Source organism: Barbatula barbatula (assembly GCF_947034865.1).
Source record: "Barbatula barbatula genome assembly, chromosome: 24".
Classification (NCBI taxonomy): Eukaryota; Metazoa; Chordata; class Actinopteri; order Cypriniformes; family Nemacheilidae; genus Barbatula; species Barbatula barbatula.
In genome coordinates, this window is record NC_136787.1 from 18874205 (window position 1) to 18895889 (window position 21685).

The 21685-nt window shown below is 40.3% G+C and overlaps 1 protein-coding gene across 2 annotated transcripts; it reads right to left on the reverse strand.

The window, feature by feature from the left end:
- Positions 1-3790: 3790 nt before the first annotated feature.
- lrrc75bb (leucine rich repeat containing 75Bb) lies at positions 3791-20391 on the reverse strand. Of its 2 annotated transcripts, XM_079448050.1 has the most exons (5): positions 19861-20391; positions 16091-16219; positions 13390-13502; positions 5843-6456; positions 4259-5576 (listed from the first exon to the last, which is right to left on the reverse strand). In XM_079448050.1, the coding sequence occupies exons 1-4, from the start codon at positions 20137-20139 to the stop codon at positions 5889-5891; spliced, it is 1089 nt and encodes a 362-aa protein (XP_079304176.1). In that variant the 5' UTR covers positions 20140-20391; the 3' UTR covers positions 4259-5576; positions 5843-5888. The 2 variants fall into 2 exon arrangements, with proteins under 2 accessions (XP_079304175.1, XP_079304176.1); XM_079448049.1 differs by having other exon boundaries at positions 3791-6456; positions 19861-20345.
- Positions 20392-21685: the final 1294 nt, after the last annotated feature.

Genomic DNA, 21685 nt, shown 5'->3' on the forward strand with positions numbered 1-21685 from the left:
TCAGAACGCAGCTGTTAGAGTTCTAACTAGATCCAGAAAATACCATCACATAACCCCAATGTTATCAACCCTTCACTGGCTTCACATTAAGTATCGTATTGACTTTAAAGTCCGTTTAATCACTTATAAAGCCTTAAAGGGTTTAGCCCCTATACCTACATAACAGAGCTTCTATCACTTTCTTATTTTCTCCTGTAAAGCTGCTTTAGAACAATGCACATTGTGAAAGCGCAATATAAATAACATTGAATTGAATTACCCAATGTTTCTTCTTTCTAAGCAGTTCTTGGCATGTTAAAGTAATTTCAACAGTCACCCAGACGGGGGCGTCACTTTCCACGAGATCGCAAACAGGACCAAATACTGTTCGACACATTGTAGACTTTACAGGAAATCACACATTTGTAAGCACGTTTTTTTCTTCCATGAACTCCGCGTCTGGCACGTGAATCCATATGCGGAATTCCCTGATGTCAGTCATTTTGTGGCTTGATGTTTTTATACTCCTCGGATGTGAAACAAACACAGACAGTAGGACAGAGAAAGTACAACAGCCCCATAGTTAAACTGGAAAAACAGATCCAAGATAAAGGTTATGGAACAGCCAAAAAGCAAACATAAACTTACAAATGTATGGCTTCAAATGTGTCACGGTTTGGAGTTTGGGGGAGATGGAGGGAAGGTCATTGGCTTTTTCAAGGTTATCCAAACCTCTTCACTAATCAGGATCTACCGCAGAATTGCAGTTATCACCGCTAGATGGCGCACGTTATATAATTCCGTCCAAGCCTTTATCTGATGGTTTATATTAAGTAAAAAAGGTTCACGATATCTGGTACTATTTTATCTGCCTCTCATTCTTGAAAAGCACAACGAGCTTTTATTATTCTATTGTTATGTTATATGATTAAAGAGCTGTAAGAATAAATGGTGTCTTGTTGAGTTTTAGTACTGTGTTAAACTGAGAAATCGCTTTGTATTTACTTCCGCTCTGTCACGTGGTGAAACCGCGTGTAGTATCGTTCCTTCAGGGCTAGTTTAATTTGTTTGCTTTGTGTGCGCGTGTCATCTGAGGGCGGGGCCTGTTGAATTAAAGTAATTAGACGCGTATTTAAAAAAGCGTCTACCCACCGCGTGCAGCCCTCATCGCGACTCCACCGAGCCCGGGACACCGACAGGGCACTTGAGTATTGCACTTCTTTTGTACCTTTTTTTGTTTTGTATCAACACTTGCACTTTTTGTCTTACTTGTTTGCACTAACACTTATTCCTTTATTGTTATCTTTAATGTTTCTCCCTATTTTCTTTCTGCTTCTCTTAAATATGTGTTTTAAAATCCTTTCTATTATCACAACACGTAAATCATCTGCCGCATGCCGAAGGCGACGCAATGCTAATAATCTTCACAATGTATCACTGCTAGCAACTGCCCCTTCTACTTTCCCAATAGGATTGTGGAACTGCCAATCTGCTGTGAACAAAGCTGATTTAATTTCAGCTTTTGTTAAACATTCTGGTCTTTCCATGGTAGCACTTACAGAAACATGGATCAAACCAGAGGACTCTGCCACTCCCGCTGCCCTCTCACATAACCACACTTTCTCCCACAGCCCTCGCATCACAGGAAGGGGTGGAGGCACTGGTCTACTTATCCCCAAAGACTGGAAATTCAATCAGCTAACACCCATGTGTGACAACAGCTCCTTCGAGTTTCATGCTGTTACTATCACCCACCCACCCCTGTTGGACATTTCTTGGAGGAGCTGGATGTGCTTCTTTCATCCTTCCCTGAGGATGGTACTCCCCTGGTGGTACAAGGTGACTTCAACATCCACATTGGAAAGCCACAGGCTGCTGAATTCGTCATCCTCGAGCAGGTTTCCACATCAGCAACCCACAAGTCTGGAAACCATCTAGATCTGATCTTCACAAGGTACTGCTCCACTCATCACTCTCAGGTCACCCCGCAGCACACGTCTGATCACTTCTTCGTCACCCTCGACCTCGACCTCACTGCTCCGGATATCGCAGATATCTTACCGATGGTCACCTTCCGGCGCAACCTGCGGTCTCTCCCTCCCTCCTGTTTTTCCTCTGCTTTCTTCTCTGCACCCCCCCCCCCCTCTGATGAGCTCTCTCTTTTGAATACAGACAATGCCACAGGCACTCTGTGTTCCACGCTTTCAGCGTTGTGTTGTGTTCAACCAGCTCTCCTCCTTTCTCATGCAAAACAACCTACTAGACAGCAATCAGTCTGGGTTCAAGACCGGTCATTCCACAGAGACAGTACTGCTCTCAGTCATCGAAGCCCTGAGACTGGCAAAAGCATCATCCATGGCATCTGTGCTCATCCTACTGGATCTGTCTGCTGCCTTTGACACTGTCAATCATCACATCCTCCTGGCTTCTCTCAGTGCTATGGGTGTCTCTGGAATGGCGTTGCAATGGTTTGAGTCCTACCTCTCAGGTTGGTCATTCAGAGTATCCTGGAGAGATGAGGTCTCCGTGTCCCAACAGCTCAACACGGGGGTGCCACAGGGCTCAGTGCTTGGACCGCTACTCTTCTCCATTTACTTGACATCCCTCGGCTCGGTCATTCAGAAGCATGGCTTCTCCTATCACTGCTATGCCGACGACACACAACTCTACTTGTCATTTCAACCGGACGATCCGACGGTGGCTGCTCGCATCGCGGCATGCCTGAGTGACATCTCGCTTTGGATGAAGGATCATCACCTGCAGCTAAACCTTGCAAAAACGGAACTGCTTGTGATCCCAGCCAACCCAAAGATTCACCACAACCTTGCCATTCAACTAGGCTCATCAACGATTACACCGTCCAGCACAGCCAGAAACCTGAGAGTGGTAATCGATGATCGGCTTAACCTCACAAGTCATGTTGCCAGCACCACCCGGTCCTGTAGATTCATCCTCTACAACATTAGGAAAATTAGACCTTTCCTATTGGAGCACTCTACGCAAGACCTAGTCCAGGCTCTTGTCCTGTCCAAACTGGATTATTGCAATGTGCTTCTGGCTGGACTTCCTGCTTGCACAAATCAAACCTCTCCAGATGATCCAGAATGCGGCGGCAAGAGTGGTCTTCAATGAACCGAAGAGAGCGCATGTAACTCCGCTCTTCATCAGGTTACACTGGCTCCCTGTTGCCGCCCGCATAAAGTTCAAAGCTTTGCTCCAGGCCTACAAGACCAACAACGGGTCTGCACCATCGTATCTCCACTCGCTAATGCAGATCTATGTTCCTGCAAGATCACTGCGGTCTGCAAAGGAACAAAGACTAGTGGTACTATCCCAAAAAGGAAAAAAAAGTCACTCTCCCGTACCTTCTCTGGATCTGTTCCACATTGGTGGAATGATCTACCAGCTGCTACAAGATCAGCAGACTCGGTTGCCATCTTTAAAAAACGCCTAAAAACGCATCTCTTCCGTCAACACGTCGCTGATTGATTTTTCCTAATTCTCTTCCCTTTCCTTCTTTATAATAAAAAATATATATATATAACTTACTAACCTCACTACTCTAAGCTTTTTATACTGTGCTAGGCTTTAATGAACTAGTTTGATGCACTTATGTATTTTGTTGCCTATGTTGTTATAATTGCTTCCAATGTTTCCCCATCTGTAAGTCGCTTTGGATAAAAGCGTCTGCTAAATGACTAAATGTAAATGTAAATAAAGCCAACTGCAAACTAAAAGTAATGTTAGATTTTACCGAGAGTATGAATGATTTACAAGAACTACAGTAAAATAATGAGAAAGCTGCATTAGTGAATCTGAGCTGCATGTTTGGTGCAGTAGATCAGCTGATGGCTGGGGAAGCTGTCGGCTGTTGAGAAGACTTACAGTCTCATTACGAAAGTGCTGTCTGCTAACACTGAGCACTGTTCTCATTAAACAAACACAGACACTGAGAAACTGTGAGTATTGATCACACCAAGAGGAGAAATGGAACAGGAAAATACAGACAAGATAAAATGAGACTTTAGTTGTGTATACAGGAGAGCAAAACAGAAGTGCACGGGCAATACCATGTTTTAACCATCAGCGTTTCCATTGCACTTACACACTTTAATTACAATTTTTAAAACAACATACTGTGCATTATATGAAATATAAGTTGTGTTAACAAACCCATGACCTTGGCTTTTCTGGTAGCTGAGCCAAAGTACATTTTCTAGAAATTTCAGTGTATTGTAATGCATCCGTCTCTAATAAAAACCACACACACCTAAACATAATCCTTATATAAGTATTTTCACAATTTTTTATTTTTAGAAAAATAAGATCACACACAAAGAGATTATTCACCGTCTGCCTTTTTTAAAGCGAGCATAATAAAACTGGTCAAGAACAAAGTGTTTACTTCAGATTACAAGAACAATCATGTCGTTTTTGATTTATAAAATCGTAAGAAAGATACAGAATCCTCTACAGCTGCTCTAATCCACAAAAGTCACACACACTCTTAAAAATCAAAGGTGCTGAAAAGGTTCCTCACAGCGATGCCATAGGAGAACCGTTTTTGGTTCCACAAAGAACCATTCAGTGAAAGGCCTTTTGAAGCATCTTTTTTAAGAGTGCATTTTGTGACAATTACATTTGATGTATACTACAATGCAAATTCTGTTGCTGGAGTCATACACAGGACCACGAAAGGTCAAAAACTCCAGATGACCAGCCAACAGGAAAAGCCTACCATGTAAAGTGCAACTCAGACAGATCGTCTGTAAAGGAAACCGAGTAGGTACCACCTGTGGAGCAAAGGCCAGCATCAAAATGTCACAGTTATTGTAGAACACTCATGCATTGACAAACACACACACACAGCATGATAAAACATTTATATATTTAGTTTAGCTCTGATTATATGTTATAAAACCTTAAAAAACACCACACAGCTGTTGATTCCTGTGCTAGTGAAACATGTCGCAAACTGGGTGAAAAATCACATCAGCTGTGTAGCATCGCCAGTCTCCTGGCCATTCATGTGTCTGGTCCTCTCTAATGAGCTCTGGCTACATTTGCATCATAAGCTTACATATAACAACACACGCCAGACACACACACACACACGTATGTTATATTAGCTCCGTGGGGACAGTCCATAGGCGTAATGAGTTGTAAACTATATATTTTATCCTCTAACCCAACCCCTAAACCTAAAGATAATGGAAACGTTTTGCATTTTTAGATTTTCATAAATTTTGTTTTTTATAAGCTTTTGAGCCCGTGGTGTCCTCAATTTCGGTCCCCACAGTGCCACGCGTCCCCATGAGCTGGTGTGCATTCAGGTATAGGTCCCCACTAACATAAAAAAACCAAGTCCAACACACACACACACTCTGGTTTCCATGTTTTATGGGGAACCGTTGATTTTATATCAGGCTTATGATATTCTACCCCTACCCCAACACCTTAACCTAACAAACACAAACAATTTTAAAATTTTCAATAAATATAATTCTGTATGATATACAAGCTAATGTGACATTACACATCCCCACATAGTGATGAACAACAGTACACACACACATTCCAGCCTCTCTCTCCTCGCTCTGCTCTCAGCTCCTCTCTAATTGAGGCCAATCATCTCTGGACCAAAGCTTTCCCAAAGGCCAGCATCCGGCTCTGTTAAAGGTTTAGATCAGAGGCCCAGGAACTGCTGGTGTGGGCAGCAAAAACTGTTTTTACCTTTGTAGGCTTCCATTCTCTTCTCTTCAAATTCACACCTTCAGACTCTAGATTTGACAGGATTGACATTCTTTTAGTGTCTGTGGTGAGGTGTGGTTTTGTTTTTCATGTTTAAATACCAGACCATGACAATAAGAGCAAAAGAACCACGTAGAACCACAAAGATCTTTGGCCCATCATCTCTCACAGAAACGCAATCTAATGTTCTCACTCTTCCTTTCTACATTCAAGGATTCCAAAACCAGATGGTCCTCCAGCTCATCCGCGTGCTCTTTCTCCTCAAACACACAATGTTCTTCAGTAGAAGTGTCTAGGTAGTAGCTACTCTCATTATATTCATAAATGGTTGGCAGGCTACTTCTCAATCCAAAGCGCCTGCGGAGAGCGACCAGCAATGGCTGCGGGACGGTAAAGATGTCCACGTTGTTGCCTAGGTCCACCCAGGCCAAACTGGGAAACTTCTTGGGGTCCTTGACCATCTCTATCAGGTCTTTAAGGATGGCTACAGTTAGTCGGTTTCCGTTGAAAGCAAGCGTGTAGAGTTTTGGTAGCACCCCTAAGAATGGTAAAAGACGTCGCAGGCTCTCGTCCAAGAGCTCCGTAAAGCTGAGGTCCACTGCCGTGACCGATGAACCATTGTTCTGAAGGTAGTATACCACACGATGCAAATCACGTCCAGAGAGAGGGATACCAGACAGATCCACGGTATCATTAGCTAATTTCTTTTCCAGTGTAGTTTTAAGACTGTGGGAGGAAAAATAAAACAGCATTAGAAAGTGATGTTGAAATACTTGTTGCTATTCCTAAATAATTCCTAAATTATTATACCAGGTTTTCTTTTGCATCGTATTTGTATGGTTTCATTTGAGATAAAGTAATGTTCAGAATGTAGGGGTGTACTGGACTAAGGATTTACATAGTTAAATCAGAATTGTCACGTCTTGCCTATAGTCAACTTACAGTTGAATCGCATTCATGTGGGGACGTTGCCAGGTGGTTAACAATCAAACATTAATTTACAGAATTTGTTAAGAAAAAAATATACCTTTATAATATATAAAGGTACATTTTTTTTTTACTTTGTGGCCTCAAAAGATGCATTGGTCGGGAATCGGACCCGGGCCTCCCGCGTGGCAGCCGAGAATTATACCACAGAATCACAGATGCTTCTGGTTCCTGCTCCTTTCTGTCATTTCAGGAAGTTTTTCAGCCTTTTTCTGGAAGTTCTCAACTTTATTTCTCGACGTGTTAACCTTTGTGGCCTCAAAAGTCCATTGAGATGCATTGGTCGGGAATCGGACCCGGGCCTCCCGCGTGGCAGGCGAGAATTCTAACACCGAACCAACCAATGCTTCTTGTTCCTACTCCTTTCTGTCGTTTCAGCGGTTTTACCTGCTTTGTCTGGAGATTTTTAACTCTGTGACCTCAAGACTCCATTGAGATAAATTGGCTGGGAATCGAGCCCGGGCCTCCCACGGGAGAATTCTTGTCTGCCATGCGGGAAGCCCGTGTCCGATTCCTGGCCAATGCATCACAATGAAATGTTGACGTCACTAAAGTTTAGAACCTCCAGAAAAAGCTGAAACGATGTCAGAAATCATCACCAGAAGCATTGGTTGTTCAGGGGGCAGAATTACTGCCCAATACATTAAGATATCCCTTTAAGATGGTGAGAAAACTGTCATTGAGTGCATAAATCTGCAACACAAACATTGATTTCGTTAATAGATTGGAAAGAATGAATACTTAATTCTAATATTCCAGTTCTTTTCACATTATCCGTGTTTGTAAAGGGCAAGAATAGTACTCTTCTTTCACACATCAGTACACGCACTGCCTATCCACATATCCAAGAACAAATCATAAGGGATGATGGTGTCATATCAGGCACCTCTCTGACTCAGAAAGAAATGGAAATATGTATGGATGTATGGTTCATTGAGTCAATTGCTTTCACCCTCAGGAGTCACGCTGATGAGCAAGAAATAAATGCACACGACACAATAACACAATTCCTGCCAACACAGGCTGATGTTTAAGCGTATGCATGTTTTGCTCTGTGTGTCCCATACACCGTTCTTTAGATGAGTTGTAAACACAGGGCCCAGGGAGCACTTTGCAATCGCATAATATCAAGCCCATCAATTCTCAAAATGAACACTTGGGATCATAACAAAGTTTTTACTACAAATCAATCCGTTGCTTTGCATTGGCATTTTTGGCATACATGGCAATCCTACGAATGATGTATGGCTCTACATGCACTATGCTTTAAATTAAAAGCTGACAACTGAAGAGCAACGCAGCTCCCTCCGTCCATCACCTCGCAGCACCCGCCCCTATGAAGTGGGGGAAGTCCATCTGCTTCTCTTCTGCTTGGCATGATAGCATTACATTCAGAGGGACTTGTGCTGTGACTGCAGGATTTAGACTTCCTACGCCATGTGCTGCATTGTTCTGAGTTTGGGCTTGTCTAATTAGATTAAGGGCTTTCCTACAGGAGCCGCCTGGCACACACTTTTTCCAAAACACACTCGCCGTGTGTCAGTGTCGTAGTTGTGAGGCGGAGTGCTGTGAGCTGGGGTGAGTTTAACAGACTGCAGTCCGAAATAAGTTGCCCACGTGCGAGGTAAAATATCAGTGCCAGTCTGGTGGGCCAGGTTAAAACTGAAAATGAAATGCCCTGTAGCATGGGATCATTGTATATGTGGTTTCCGCTCATTCAGACTCATTCAGCAGAAATGGTAATACTGTGGTATTTTGAGATATATGCCACCAAATTACCCTGCTGGTAGATGCTGTAACAACACCGCAATGCAAGCAAACTTCTTCTTTGACACCTTCATGGAAAAGTATCTTCGCATTCGGATTAAATAACTAATTCTGATACGCTTTTATTAGCCATAATTTGTGTTTCTTACCGGCTGCTTGGTATCCTTGTGCTTTAGTTAAAATAAAACAATCCAATGTATGTTGAAGCAAAGCTGCACTCGAAAGGATAAAATAATGATTATAAAATTTGAGCTGTCTGAAAGGATTTTACTAAAACTAAAACTATTAAAAGATTTCTGTTTACTGGAATAAAAAAAGCATTGGCCTTAATATTATTAGAAAGACTAAACAAAAATAGAAATGTTGTCTCGGGAATGAAGTAAAAACGTTTGCAGTAAAAGCACTAAAACTAGTAATGAAAAATAAATAAACTCAAACTAAGGCTAAAAAAGTTTATGTAGCTTATATAGCAACATAAAAAATATTAATAAAACTGAAAACAAAATGCAAAATATTTTACTAATATTAACATAAAAACAAAAAATATAAAATAAAAGCTAACTCAAAATATGAATAAAACTACCATAAAACTGAAAAAAAAACAAATTTGAAAAAAGTTTGCAATAAAATGGTACTAAAATTTGTAATTAAAAATAAATAGAATCTAGACTGAAGCTAAAAATGATTCGGCTTATAAAGCAACATATAAAATAAACAACTAAACGGCGAAATGCATATAACAAAACTAATATTAACATAAAACTACAAATTTAAAATAAAAGCTATTTCTAAATAAAATCGAAAACTAAATGATGTGTCATTTTATTTCAACACACACAGTTTGTTAAGTAACCTGCAATGTTCTGGTTTAAACAGAGATGGCGCAATAGAGGCAAAAGTAAAAGTGCATCTTTAACAGACTGATAAAGTGGTTTCGAGGGTCAAATGTAAGAGGCCGATTGATTGCGATCAATTCATTAAATGATTGAATTAAGTGCAGACTTTCTAAAATCTAGCTTAATGAGAGATCTAGCGGCTCTAATGGTCTCATACATCCACACTGCCCTTTGGGATATTGACATGGTTTAGCAAGAGCTATCATGACCTATTAAAAGCAACTGCAAGACCAGAGAAAGGCAACAATGACAATCACAAACAAACTGGGAATTGTCAGACATATATCTTGTTCTTTCATTACACATTTCATATCTCCATTACCACCTAACACAATCTTTCATCTGTTAAGGATCTACACCAGGCTGTTCCTCTCTCTTCACCCGCAGACTAAGGAGTAAAATCCATTCAAAAACCTGTCACTGCAAATTTGCATTTACGGAGACCAGGCGCTTTCCCTCCACCACCGTGACTCTCGAAATAACATTGTCACAATTCTGTTCAGCCGGTTCGTGTGTGAGTTTCTACCAATCCCTGACAACATGGCATTTCCGAAGGCATATTTGCATAGTAGCTAAAAACAGCTCAAATTGCTTAAGAGAAAAAAAGTTGTGGCGAGATATTTAATAATATTGACTTTTGATAGTAGTCTTGACAAATCGAAGCTCAGATTGTGACATTGTTGACATCTCTTCTGAAACATTTGTGAGATTTCCGAGTCTTTTTCTCAGGAGAAAATCTGAGATGGAGGTGTGCACGTACAAGTTTCTTAGCACGAGTCTAATGTCTGTGCCTTCTCCTCATCTGCCGGTATAATGCGCTGACTTTAATTATTGGACAGCGAGGTCTGCTAAGAAGCGACGGATTGTGTAACAGTACCAAAATGGCGTTAAAATGTATTGCTTCAGAAAGGGTGAACACCACGGCTGACAGATGCTGGAAGATCTACTGTACAGCTGATTGGCGCCAACTGACTGCTCTGTGTTTTCATGCTTCAGCGCTTGGTGAGTTGGCACATTTGGTTACATTCTGACTAGCAAGATGCATAAATCTTTTGCATTATCGGGACAGTATCTACATCAATATCTACATCAAAGAAAAAACATTTACTTGAAAAACAGTCAGATTAGAAATAAACGTAAACAATCCCAGTCGTCTGCGTGCGCTTCATGTTCTGGACCAGGAGCTTCCCGTGTGTTGAGTACGATTAATGGCAGATAAGCCTGAAAGATGCTCATGGGTTGTTAAGGTGGAGTTCACAGAACTGTGCATCTGATTGGATCAAGTCAAGCGGTGCGAGGGCTTCATCTCTTCACCATAACAAGGCAAAGTAAACCGTTAAAAAATCTGATCCAGGAAAGATAATGTAAGCTTTAGAGTTCAGCACAACGAGTGTTTGTTAGAACAGGATTTGCGAGACGTGTGGATGCCGTCTGCCCTCCCGGGGGCGGCTGTTTCTTTCATGTGTAGGTCAATCACATTGAAACAAAGCCTGTAAGGAGGTCAGGAAGCAGGAATGAAAATATGAAAAAATGTATAGGATAGACTAAAAATGAGAGGAGTGTTTAAGGGACAGCTCACCGAAAAATTCAATGTATTCATTTTATTTAAGCATTTGTGTCATTCAAAGATTAAAACTTCTTCCTTGATATTGTGACTTAATACTCTCGAACTTATACATGCCTACTGTATGTGCACATGTGTGTCTCCACCAGTTTTGGGCACACAAGCACGTAAACTGCAACCCTAGTTGCCCCGCATGTGTTCAGCTCAATCTGTCCAACACGCAAGCCAGAAACTCCATGACAACCGCAGGACCACATTTGGGTCAGACTCCCATCATGTCTGACTAAAGCAACGATAGGCCTTGTATCTTCACCACACAGGCAGGGAGCCAAACACGCTCCACCAAACGCTCAGTAGAATGAGGAATATTTTGATGACAAACATCAACTCCTCCCTGCTCTCCGCACATCCTCAACCTTTTTCCCAATAAACACAGCGTCGACACATCACCGGCGACCCGTGGGGAGATCGGAGACCTCCACATGAAAAGGGAAAATAACAGAGACTTGTCGGCGTTTTATCTGCAGCCCTGCTGACTACTTTATTAAACTGATTCATCATTTGATTTTGTTAAGGCCGAGATGCGATCGGTTGCCTCGCAGGAGCTCCGGCTTGATGAAATAACAACTGCTGCTGTGCCGTCTCGCGTTCTCGCATGAGGGGTTTTCAGGAGCTGTTTAAATGTGTGGGTGATTAGTCTGGAAACCAAAACAGATTTGAGGACTAATGGTGGATTCACACGAGCGGTGGAATTGCCACGCGGCAGCCACCTTTAAGCCGATGTGGCTGCCGTATTCTGTTCTTTTTATCTTTGGCAGCGCATGCCGCAAAGACCAATGCCTGTGGAAGTTGCAGGATTTTGGATGCAAGAGCACCGCTTGCGCACCCCCTGTTTTGCCGCTTACAAAAGATATTTTGATATTTTTGTGGTTATACAGTGGAAGTCAATGGGGGTCAATGGCTTTGGTTACCAGCATTCTTCAAAATATCTTCTTTTGTGCTCTGCAGAAGATATTAAGTCGTATAGATGTGGAATAACATGAGGGGGAGTAAATGATCACAGAGTTCTCTTTTCAAGGTGAACTATCCCTTTCGGAAACCAATTATTTCTCATGATGCAATAGCAAAAAACTAATTCTTGTTAATATAATAAAAAGAAAACGATGACTGAATATTTAGAAAGTGTTTATGCAACATGGTAGTCTGTTTTGTATGATGATAAAAAAACTTCTCCAGTGAAATGAAAATCACTACAAAATATAATAGGAAATACAAAAAAAGGTATTTATTTGTTTGAAGGTAAAATATTATTTTAATAGGCTTAATTTTCTATAAAATATATTACCCTTTTTTTAAATAAAAAACATTAATGTTCTTTAACTCTGGCTACAATTGCACATTTGCTCAGTTATCAGTGCAAACAATGTTTATCCGCTTTTTAAAACGCTCTGTCTTTCTTCCTTCAGCTACAGATCCCCTCTCTTTAACACAAAGCATCTCTTTTCTGCCAGATGTGCGAGGAGAGAGAAAAATCAATGTGGTTTAAAGGACCCCAAAAGCTCTCCAAAATAGAAGAGAAGATGGCTCACAGCATCAGGACCATACTGTAGAAAAAGCATCTTCTCTTATTCTCCCTATAATAGAATAACAACATATGTACGCCGTAATAGTCCATTCTTACACACGTTGATTTCTAAAGTAAAGTAAAGTAAAGTTTTCAATCTTCTCTCCATGATCACCTCTGGAGATGTGTCAGGAGATCCGCCGGTGGGCAGGATCTTTTGGCATAATAGGCTTCCATAACACAGAGTGAAAGTGCAGAGGTTCACAAATTCCGTGAGTTTTGGTGATCTCGGCTTGTTATTCTTTGGCCTTGTTTAGAGATATGCTTGCGATGAAATGAGAAGGAGCTAAACTGCATCTGTTGAAATCTCTCAAACTGGGTTAATTGCTCGGGGATGGGGAGACAACATGGATATCATTAAAAAGATTTCCCCCGCTCTCAGCGTACCTGCCCAGCGCACGGAGGAAAAGACATACAGTATGCCCTGTGTTCTGCACTATCTTTGGTGCTATAGAGTTAGTGAAAGTCGTGACATCTGAAGGAGGAATTCATCTGAGAGAAACAACCATGTTTTACCTGTCCACAGCTGACAGATGGAGACTAGATGCGCAAAAACGCCAGCCATAGGAATTGATTGCAGAAATGATAGCAGTGAGAAAATCCTTTCATAATTTCTTTCGTCGGGACTGGTGAACACAAAAGATATTTTGACGAATGCCGGTAATCAAACAACAATTCCACTACATGCACACAAAACCACAGAGACATTTCTCAAAATATCTTCTTTTGTGTTCCACAGATGAAAGAGTCACATACAGGTTATGGATTGGCATTAGACTATTATTTCTAAGTGAACAGGTGGACAGATGCAGAGCTCTTACCAGGCCTGAGATTTCCTCCTGGGCACGTTCTGTTTGCTCCACTTGGAGTGTGGGGTCAGGTGATAGATCAGCTGCCTGCAGATCTTCTCAGAGGACTTGAGAGCATCAGACTCCTGCAAAAGCCAGAAGGGGTGATGAAGAACCATTCGGGCAAATATAGCCCCGGCTTATGATCATTTACAAGGAATCCCGATGGAACTTTGTTTACCAAGAATGTGTAGAAAGTCTGGTGCTATTTAAAGCGTTTTTCTTAGAGAGCGAGTGAAAGTTGTGAAGTTGATTTAGCTTTGGTTGTAGGAAAATCACTGTAATGATGCATCATATGTGATTTTACCGAGCTATGGGTGTACTAATAGTACTATAGATTCAACATACAGAGATACAAAATTAAAGTTATGAAAGATCCAGTGTGTCATTTTTGGGAAGATCTATTGACAGAAATGCAATATTATAGACATAACTAAAGACCTTGCATAATGAAGCGTTATGTTTTTATTACCTTAGAATGAGCTATTTCGATCTACATACACCGCGGGTCCCCTTACATGGAATTCTCCATGTTGTTTCTACAGTAGCCCTAGAGGGACACACTGCTCTACAGAACACGTTTCGTAAATAAGTTATCTCCTTTCTGCAAAAACGCAGCGACATCTTTGTCCTGTGAGAGCTGCTGTAGTGCCCTCTAGATGCCACTAAATTTCATACACTGGACCTTTAAGAGTGAGATTATTGACAGCATCCCCCACACCCAAGTCCATTCATTAACACGACTGTAATGTAGAAAAAACTATATATCGTGCCTTTCATTTCTGCTTAGAGAAAGAAAAGATGACTGTATTAGAGTAATGAGAATCAAATGAGAATCACTATTGAGAATAATGAGTTACATCAAGACAAATTTGTGTAATGAGAATTTGGTGCTGACTGTTATGAGTCTATAAAAAACATAATGGTCTTAAAATGAGCTTCATTTATTTCATGCCAAATGTAATTAATTATTTATTTCTTTTTTAGAATTAAAATGATTAACGTTTGATTTTACTTTATGGTGCGTTTGAATGTGGCACATCTGGTCATCGTGTTGTAAAGCCAGTGATAACATAAAAAATTATTAACTTTATTTAAAGGGACAGTTTACCTCAAAAATAAATATCTTCATCATTGACTTTCTTTCTTCTGCAGAACACAAAATGAAGATATTTTAAGGAACGTTGGTGACCAAACAACACTGGCCCCCATTGACTAGCATCATATGAACACAAAACCACAGAGACATTTCTCAAAATATCTTCTTTCGTGTTCTACAGAAGAGTCCTATACAGGTTTTCTGGTGAACTATTGCTTTAAATATTCTTTATTTAATTGTAATTAATTGAGCTTCGCAGAGCAACACCCTTCCTTAATGTGCATCTTTTTTTAAGGTTGCTTGTTTTGGACGGCCTGAGTATTTCATGCCTTTTTGTACCACGGGATGATACGGGTTGGTTTAATATGATCTCAAGGCCTTCTCTCAACATTCCCTCAAGCCATTTTTACATCAAAACAAGCTTTGGCTTGTTAGTAAATCTAATCAGATCTACAACCCAACCACGAGACCACAGCAGCAATACACAAAAGGCTTTACTGGAGCGTTCGTGCTCATCTCATCTTGTTTATGATCTTTACTCAAATGAAACGACACAAACTAAACATTGCAACATTTCACTGAGATGTTTCTTAGTTCTCTCCTGACGGCTATTAAGACTAAATGAAGACATTTATTCAATCTCTGTTGTTTACAAACCTGATCGCTGGTAGCAGTGAGTGACGGCCATTATTGGACTGCTTAAATTGAGCTTTTTATTGAATTCCTTTAATAAAGACGCTGTCCATTCCATATAGAGCGGAGAGAGTTACGGCTGATTGAAACATTTAAAGGTCCAGTGTGTGATTTTTCAGGGGATCTACTGACATAAATGCAATATAATATACATATTGATGTGCTAAGAGGTGTATAAAGACCTTACATGATGATAAATTAATTAAATATGTAATCTCCTTGACTGACGTGACGACATCTTAATCCTGTGTTAGCCACCGTAGCATTTCAAATGGGAAGGGTGGAGTGAGCCGTTGCTTGCAATTCACAACCTCACCACTAGATGTCGCTTGACCTTTAACATGCAGTTGACTATTTCAACTAATACTGCAAAAAACAACGGTTTAATACGCTATACAATGAATTCAGAGAAGAACCGGACACGCATTCGTCTCCTCAAATGGTTTTATTAATGGAACCCTCTCGCTGGCCTGTCTGTCCAATTAAGTCCAAAAGGAACTGAAGAACTTCAACATCGAATGAAAACATCACTGATGGCTCGATAGAAGGTCATTGTCTGTTTTCCGCACTCTGGCTTTGCAAACTAATTTAGGACACGGCTGATTTACGAGCCCCTTGCATCCAGAAGCGGCCGATGGGTGACAGCTGCCCGTGGTCTTACCGGGGCCGCCAAGCTTCTTACCGCCGGCTAAAAATAAATGCTCTACATATCTGGATTCTGAGTAATGAACATGTGAGCAGGTTTTGGGCCAGTCTCTTGCAGATATCGAGAGATAATGCTGACAGCCGTGGGCTGATATCAAGTCAAAGTCTTGAGCATCACGTCTCGGACCTTCAGCAGTCATGTTTACGGTCAACTAGGTTTATTCAGTAAGTGCTTACCCGTTTCGGACACTGCATGTCCCGAGCCAAATTGAGAAGCAGCTCATGGGAAATCGGATCCACCAAGTTGAGGAAGGCTGCATTTTTGTAGAGGATCTCATTAAGAGATGTTCCCTCAAGACCCAAGTCCTGTTGAGAAAGAAAGAGAACAAGACAACGATAGTAAGAGACACTGTTAAGCATGTAGGATTACAAATTGACCCCTTAAAGGTCACAGATAAACCGTTATATTCAACAACTTAATCCTTTCATCCCAAATCTCTGTTCGGGAGATTATGTGAGGTTGTGTTTGAATGACATGAATCCGTGGAGATAAAGTAATCTCACCATCATGTTTACTTCTTGTGCTTTATTAAAACAGCCCGAATGGTTTGTTGATCTGTTGCTGGACTAGGACTGCTAACTTTTAAGTCCGGCTTCTTAATGTAAGACAGGGAAAGCGTGTACAGACACAATGACAGCTTATTAGCCAGCTTTATATCATACGGCTTCAGTGTTTTCCCCAGCTGATCAGCGAGTCTGACAACCAGATAAGAAACTAAAAACTCAAGACGCAGAATCAAGAAAAGCTGTCCTTGTATAATGGACATATATAAAGTCCTTGTTGTCCTTGATCCATGATCATTTCAACAGAATTTAAAAAATGAAACTTTAACTCAAATTGAACTAAATTCAGATAACTAAATAAAATCCAATACATGAATCATTTCAACCTGATCTCACAAATATTTGTAACTACTTTCCAAAGTGGCCAATTCATCAATGTGAAAAAGTTTGATTATAAAAAAGTCATACTGTAGCCCCTCCCCTAACCCCACCCCTAAACATAAGTGTACCAAACGGACCAATAAGACCGTACGAATTCATTTGAATTATAATAGTTACGATTCCCATGAGATTGTGTTGACAATGTATGTACAGTAAAAATGTTTAGTGTTTACAGCAAAACATTTAACCTTCTGTTTATAAATTAATAATCACTTTTTTTACATAAAATGTAAATTCTGAAAATAATTAAGTAACCACTAAGAGTGAACTTTGTAAACGAAAAAAATTATATATGTTGACCCAACAGAATCAAACATAGTTTTACGTATCACGATGTATGGATACACCCCTTAAAGCAAACATGACGAGAGAACTGAAAAATAGAAACATGTTTTAATGCCTTTAGGCAAATGTCAACATCTCCCATGAGTCAATAACAAAACAGATTCCGAAGAAACTGATGCAGAAACAAAGGAATGCTGGGCTTCATCCAGAGGAGGGGAAAACTCACATCAGCGGTCTTGATTTTCCCAAAACGTTTTTCGAAAAGCTTACCAGGTTAGTGCCATACCTACTAAAAACAATCATCATAGAAATGCTAAAGGTTTCCATTAGAATACCATTATAAACCACTGGGCTTTAAACCGTTACGACATGTGTTTTTGGCATTATTCCAAAAGGATTTCTTGAAGATCTAGTGGAGATAAACTACCACCACCATCACATACCAGTAGACAACATTATAGTTTCCACTTAAACCAATAAAATTCCCATTATAACTATTACATCGATTGTGTTTTGGGCAGGGTTCTATAGTATTTCAGCAGGGATCAAATCTTCTCAATTACTTCCCACCTTAACAACAACAGTATAGAAAAATCTATTTCAGATAAACCCTTAAATGACACATCAACAACATTAACATCACTCTGTCTTTTTAAATATCAGTCAGACCATCTTGTTTTTTGTGTGGGTGGTTCCTAGCAGGAATGTGTTGTTTGTCAAAGGTCTGGGATCAGGAAACTACATCCACAATCAAAGAGACAACATTTGAATTCACTGATATTCTAAAACCATTTCACATTTGTGGCATTGACATATCTCATATGTCGAGTTGGCTTTGCTCAATGCGAGTTAACGGTTTTAAATGAACGCCTTTCAAAGCACAAGAAGAGCTACAGCAGAGATAAGCAACGGTGCTTTGTTCGGTTTTCTTTCTCTGTGGGTTTAAGGAAACATTTCGACACCCGGTTGATTAATCTCCATTTCTTCAGAAAACGGAAAAGCTGCTTTGCAATTCACAGAAATTCATTTTTGTTTTAGCAACTTGTGGCGTGAAAGGAAGAGAGATTCGCCCTGCCGTGACCCTTCTCATCTCGTGCGGGGTGTTAAGAGCTTCCTGGGCCAGTGCGGGTGCGATGACTCCATGTTTGGAAAGCTTTTCGAGCGGCTGGGCATCCGCGTAAAGTATCATGTCCTGACAGGGCTGATGAGGACTGGATATACACAAGCCTGAGATTAAATCTGAATGTAGCGTGCGTAAATACTGCATGGATGTTTTAATTAATAATAAAAACCCTTCCTGAATGAGACTGCATGCAAAAACAAAAGACAAACATAACAATTGACATTGTCCATGTTAAAGAAACAGTTCACACGGATATGAACATTCATTTCTAAAACGTTCCAAACCTGCATTACTTTCTGTCTTCGGCAGAACACAAAAGAAGGTATTATGAAGAACGTTGTATGAACACAAAACCACGGAGACATTTCTAAAAATATATCTTATACATAAAGGGGTAAAGAAATAATGACATGTTTTTTGGGGGGCTGATCTATCCCTTTAACAAAACCTCTAACACTTTGAAATAAATATGGGTGTGTGGGTCGCCCCGCTATGTTTGTCCTGCAGACATGAACAATGACTCAAATCTTGTGGACTATTTTGGAGATAACTTAGAAGACACAAGATAAAACACAATCAAATCCGAGAGACTTTGAGCCATACGAAGAATACCTCAGGAGCAACAAAATTCTCTCTAAAGTCACAATAAGTGTTGATGCTTTTGTTTTGAACTTGGACTGTGATACTTCAATTAGAACAAACATCATCATGAGCATCACTGGTCTGAATCTGAGCTCATCTGGTTCTTCACGATGAAATGATGGACTCACAGGGGGACGACTGAGGGTCCTGGCAATCATCAGAAGATACACTACACCTTGAGACCCCAGAGCCGGTCAAACAGTATTAATCTTTTCAGTTGTGCGGGGGAATACAAACCATAACTTATAAGAACTAAAAAAATTGGTAAGAAATAACACATGTATATATGCGTTTCAACATGGGTGATGGAGAACATAGGCTTCTCTAAACAATCTGTTGACATGGGCCATATATGAAGCAATTCTGTAAAGCAAAATCTAGGATGTTCGTGGGTCAGCGCATTTAGAACTGAGAGAAGAGCCACACAAAGTGCTTGTCTGCTGGACATAAAAAGATGCTATTTTTTGGATGGCCACACAATACAATGTGATGCAAAAAGAATACCCTGAATGATTTATGGGATGGGATTTTATTTTTTAAGCTACTTTCTCAATTGAGAAATAACATTCATTTATTTCAACAACCTGTAGCCAGAATACAAGTCTGTACTGTATTTTTACAGCTCAGGGTATCAACTTTTTTTCTCAAATAATGTATTAATATTATTATTCTTCACAAGAGAAACAAATGTGATATTTGTAATATATCGTTATACAGAGTATGGAGTTAAAAACAATGCAAATAAGATAACATGATAAATAATGTTGAAGAAAATCTGAATACTGTGACACTTGAGATCTCTAGTTCGTGTGAAGTCTTTGTTTGTCTTAAAAACTCAATTGAAAAACAGGCGACTTTAGAAAAACTCCCCATCTGCCACATGTACCCAAGAGTGTGTATATAGAATAGCAAGAAGCATAGACACATGCAAATGGTTAACAAATGTTTGTACCTTTCTGAGCAGTTTCAACACGTCGATGGCTTGTTCCACCTTGTGTTCTTTCAGCAGGGTTTGGACTTCCCGAACCCAAGCCACCCTGCGCACATACGGACTGGGGCTGGTTTTGCGCAGCATCCCGGGCAGCTTGTCCGACCTGACCATCAAAGAACTGAACAACAACTCGTCTCTTCCTCTTCTGCCCATCTTCTCCGTGTCATGATGCTGGCGTCCCCTCCGGAAAAAAGTCGCCTGGCTGTCCAAACTACTGTGCCTGGTCAGCTTCGATCCCATGTCTCAACTTTAAGTCTTTCTCAGTATCGAGCTCAATAACGCTGTTGAATCAAGCGTGCATAAAGTTAACATCACCGAACGCAATTCTTTCCTAAAAATGCACGAGCAAACTTCCTCGCGTCGTTTGAGAATGATTCAATATATTTCACGAGCTGCGCGTAAAGATGGAAATGGTCCTGGCGCACCTCCGCTGTGTTTGTGTTCTCTCGGGCTTCCCCACAAAACACGCCCACATACACTCTCGTGTCCAATAAGAGCGCGAGGTTCCCACATGGGTTTAATAACACAGGCTCGTCCCACCCCTTTTCGTTTAGCCCCGCCTTATTTTCGCAGCTTGGTGTTTGATGGGAAAGCCGCTTATATGATGCGCTACGCGCGCACCCCGTTTTGCACATAATGGTTAGTCACTGTATTCTGTGTCGATTTATAAAATATAACAGTAAAACTCCTACACAACCACATCAAATAATGTAGTATACTGTGATATTTTATGTGATGTTTTTAAAAGGATACTTGACCCAAAAAGGAAAATGATGTCATCACCCTCACGTTGTTCCAAACCTGTATTTCTATGCTCTGTTATGCACAAAGAAAGATATTTGGGAAAATGTTATTAACTGATAATTCTCGGATATCGTTGACTACAATGGGAGGAAAAGTTATTTATTTTTGTTCTGTTGAACACAAAACAAAATATTTATACAATATTTCAGATTACACAGAGGTGTCTTGCTTTGAGAGATGGTTCTTTAAAGAACCTTTGGTTGAATGTTTCTTTGTGGGACCAAAAATGGCTCATCTATATGGCATCGCTCTGAAGCACCTCTATTTTTAAGAACGTAGGGTACAATTTTTCCTAATGTTTGTCAGATGCTAACATTTTTCAAAATGTATTTGTGTTATTGCATTTTGAGTGTATGATCAATAAATAAAGGAATTAATAAAAATGACCCAATACCTCCCGTTTGTTGTGACCCAACTGTCTCTATTCCAGCCCCACACTTTGATAAACGTTGTGTTAAAGTCCCCATGAAACGGAAGTTGCGATTGACTTCCGTTCTGTATCGTGATGTGTATCAGAGTAAAACGGCTTCTGAAATGAGAAGACAAGGAAGGGCGGGCTTTAATTTGCCCTTCCCTTTTTGAATGGTTTGTTGTAGGTTGGGCCTGAAGGGAAGGGCTAAAAATGCCTGGCATTGGACAGTCAGTATAGTCCTGCCTCTTTTTTGTTGCTGACGTCATGTTTTGTTGTTGAGGGGGGAAAGGAGCTTTATGTTTTTGATTTAAGTGCAAATGAATCAAAATAATAATGGTGTGCACGGATAAATCATTTATAATAATCACTGAAACACTGTGTAAAACACTCCTGTTTGATTTCATGGTGACTTTAAGTGAGTGCACCGTAGACAGGCTAAACCTCCTGTGGTTAATCTTTCATGACTAAGCAAATGTACAGTAACAGACTGTAACGTGTGAAGTGGTTAAATCATTTGTAGATAAAAACTGTGAAGTTATGATGTAACTAAACCATCTGTACTTGGTTTTG

Excerpts from the sequence above, each read along its gene's own strand:
- lrrc75bb (XM_079448049.1), bottom strand. The coding sequence starts at position 20,139 with ATGGGATCGAAGCTGACCAGGCACAGTAGTTTGGACAGCCAGGCGACT. Across the intron at positions 16,220-19,860 it reads TGTTGAAACTGCTCAGAAAG|GACTTGGGTCTTGAGGGAAC; the intron begins GTACAAACATTT and ends CTTTCTCAACAG. Across the intron at positions 6,457-13,389 it reads AGGAGGAAATCTCAGGCCTG|TCTTAAAACTACACTGGAAA; the intron begins GTAAGAGCTCTG and ends TTCCTCCCACAG.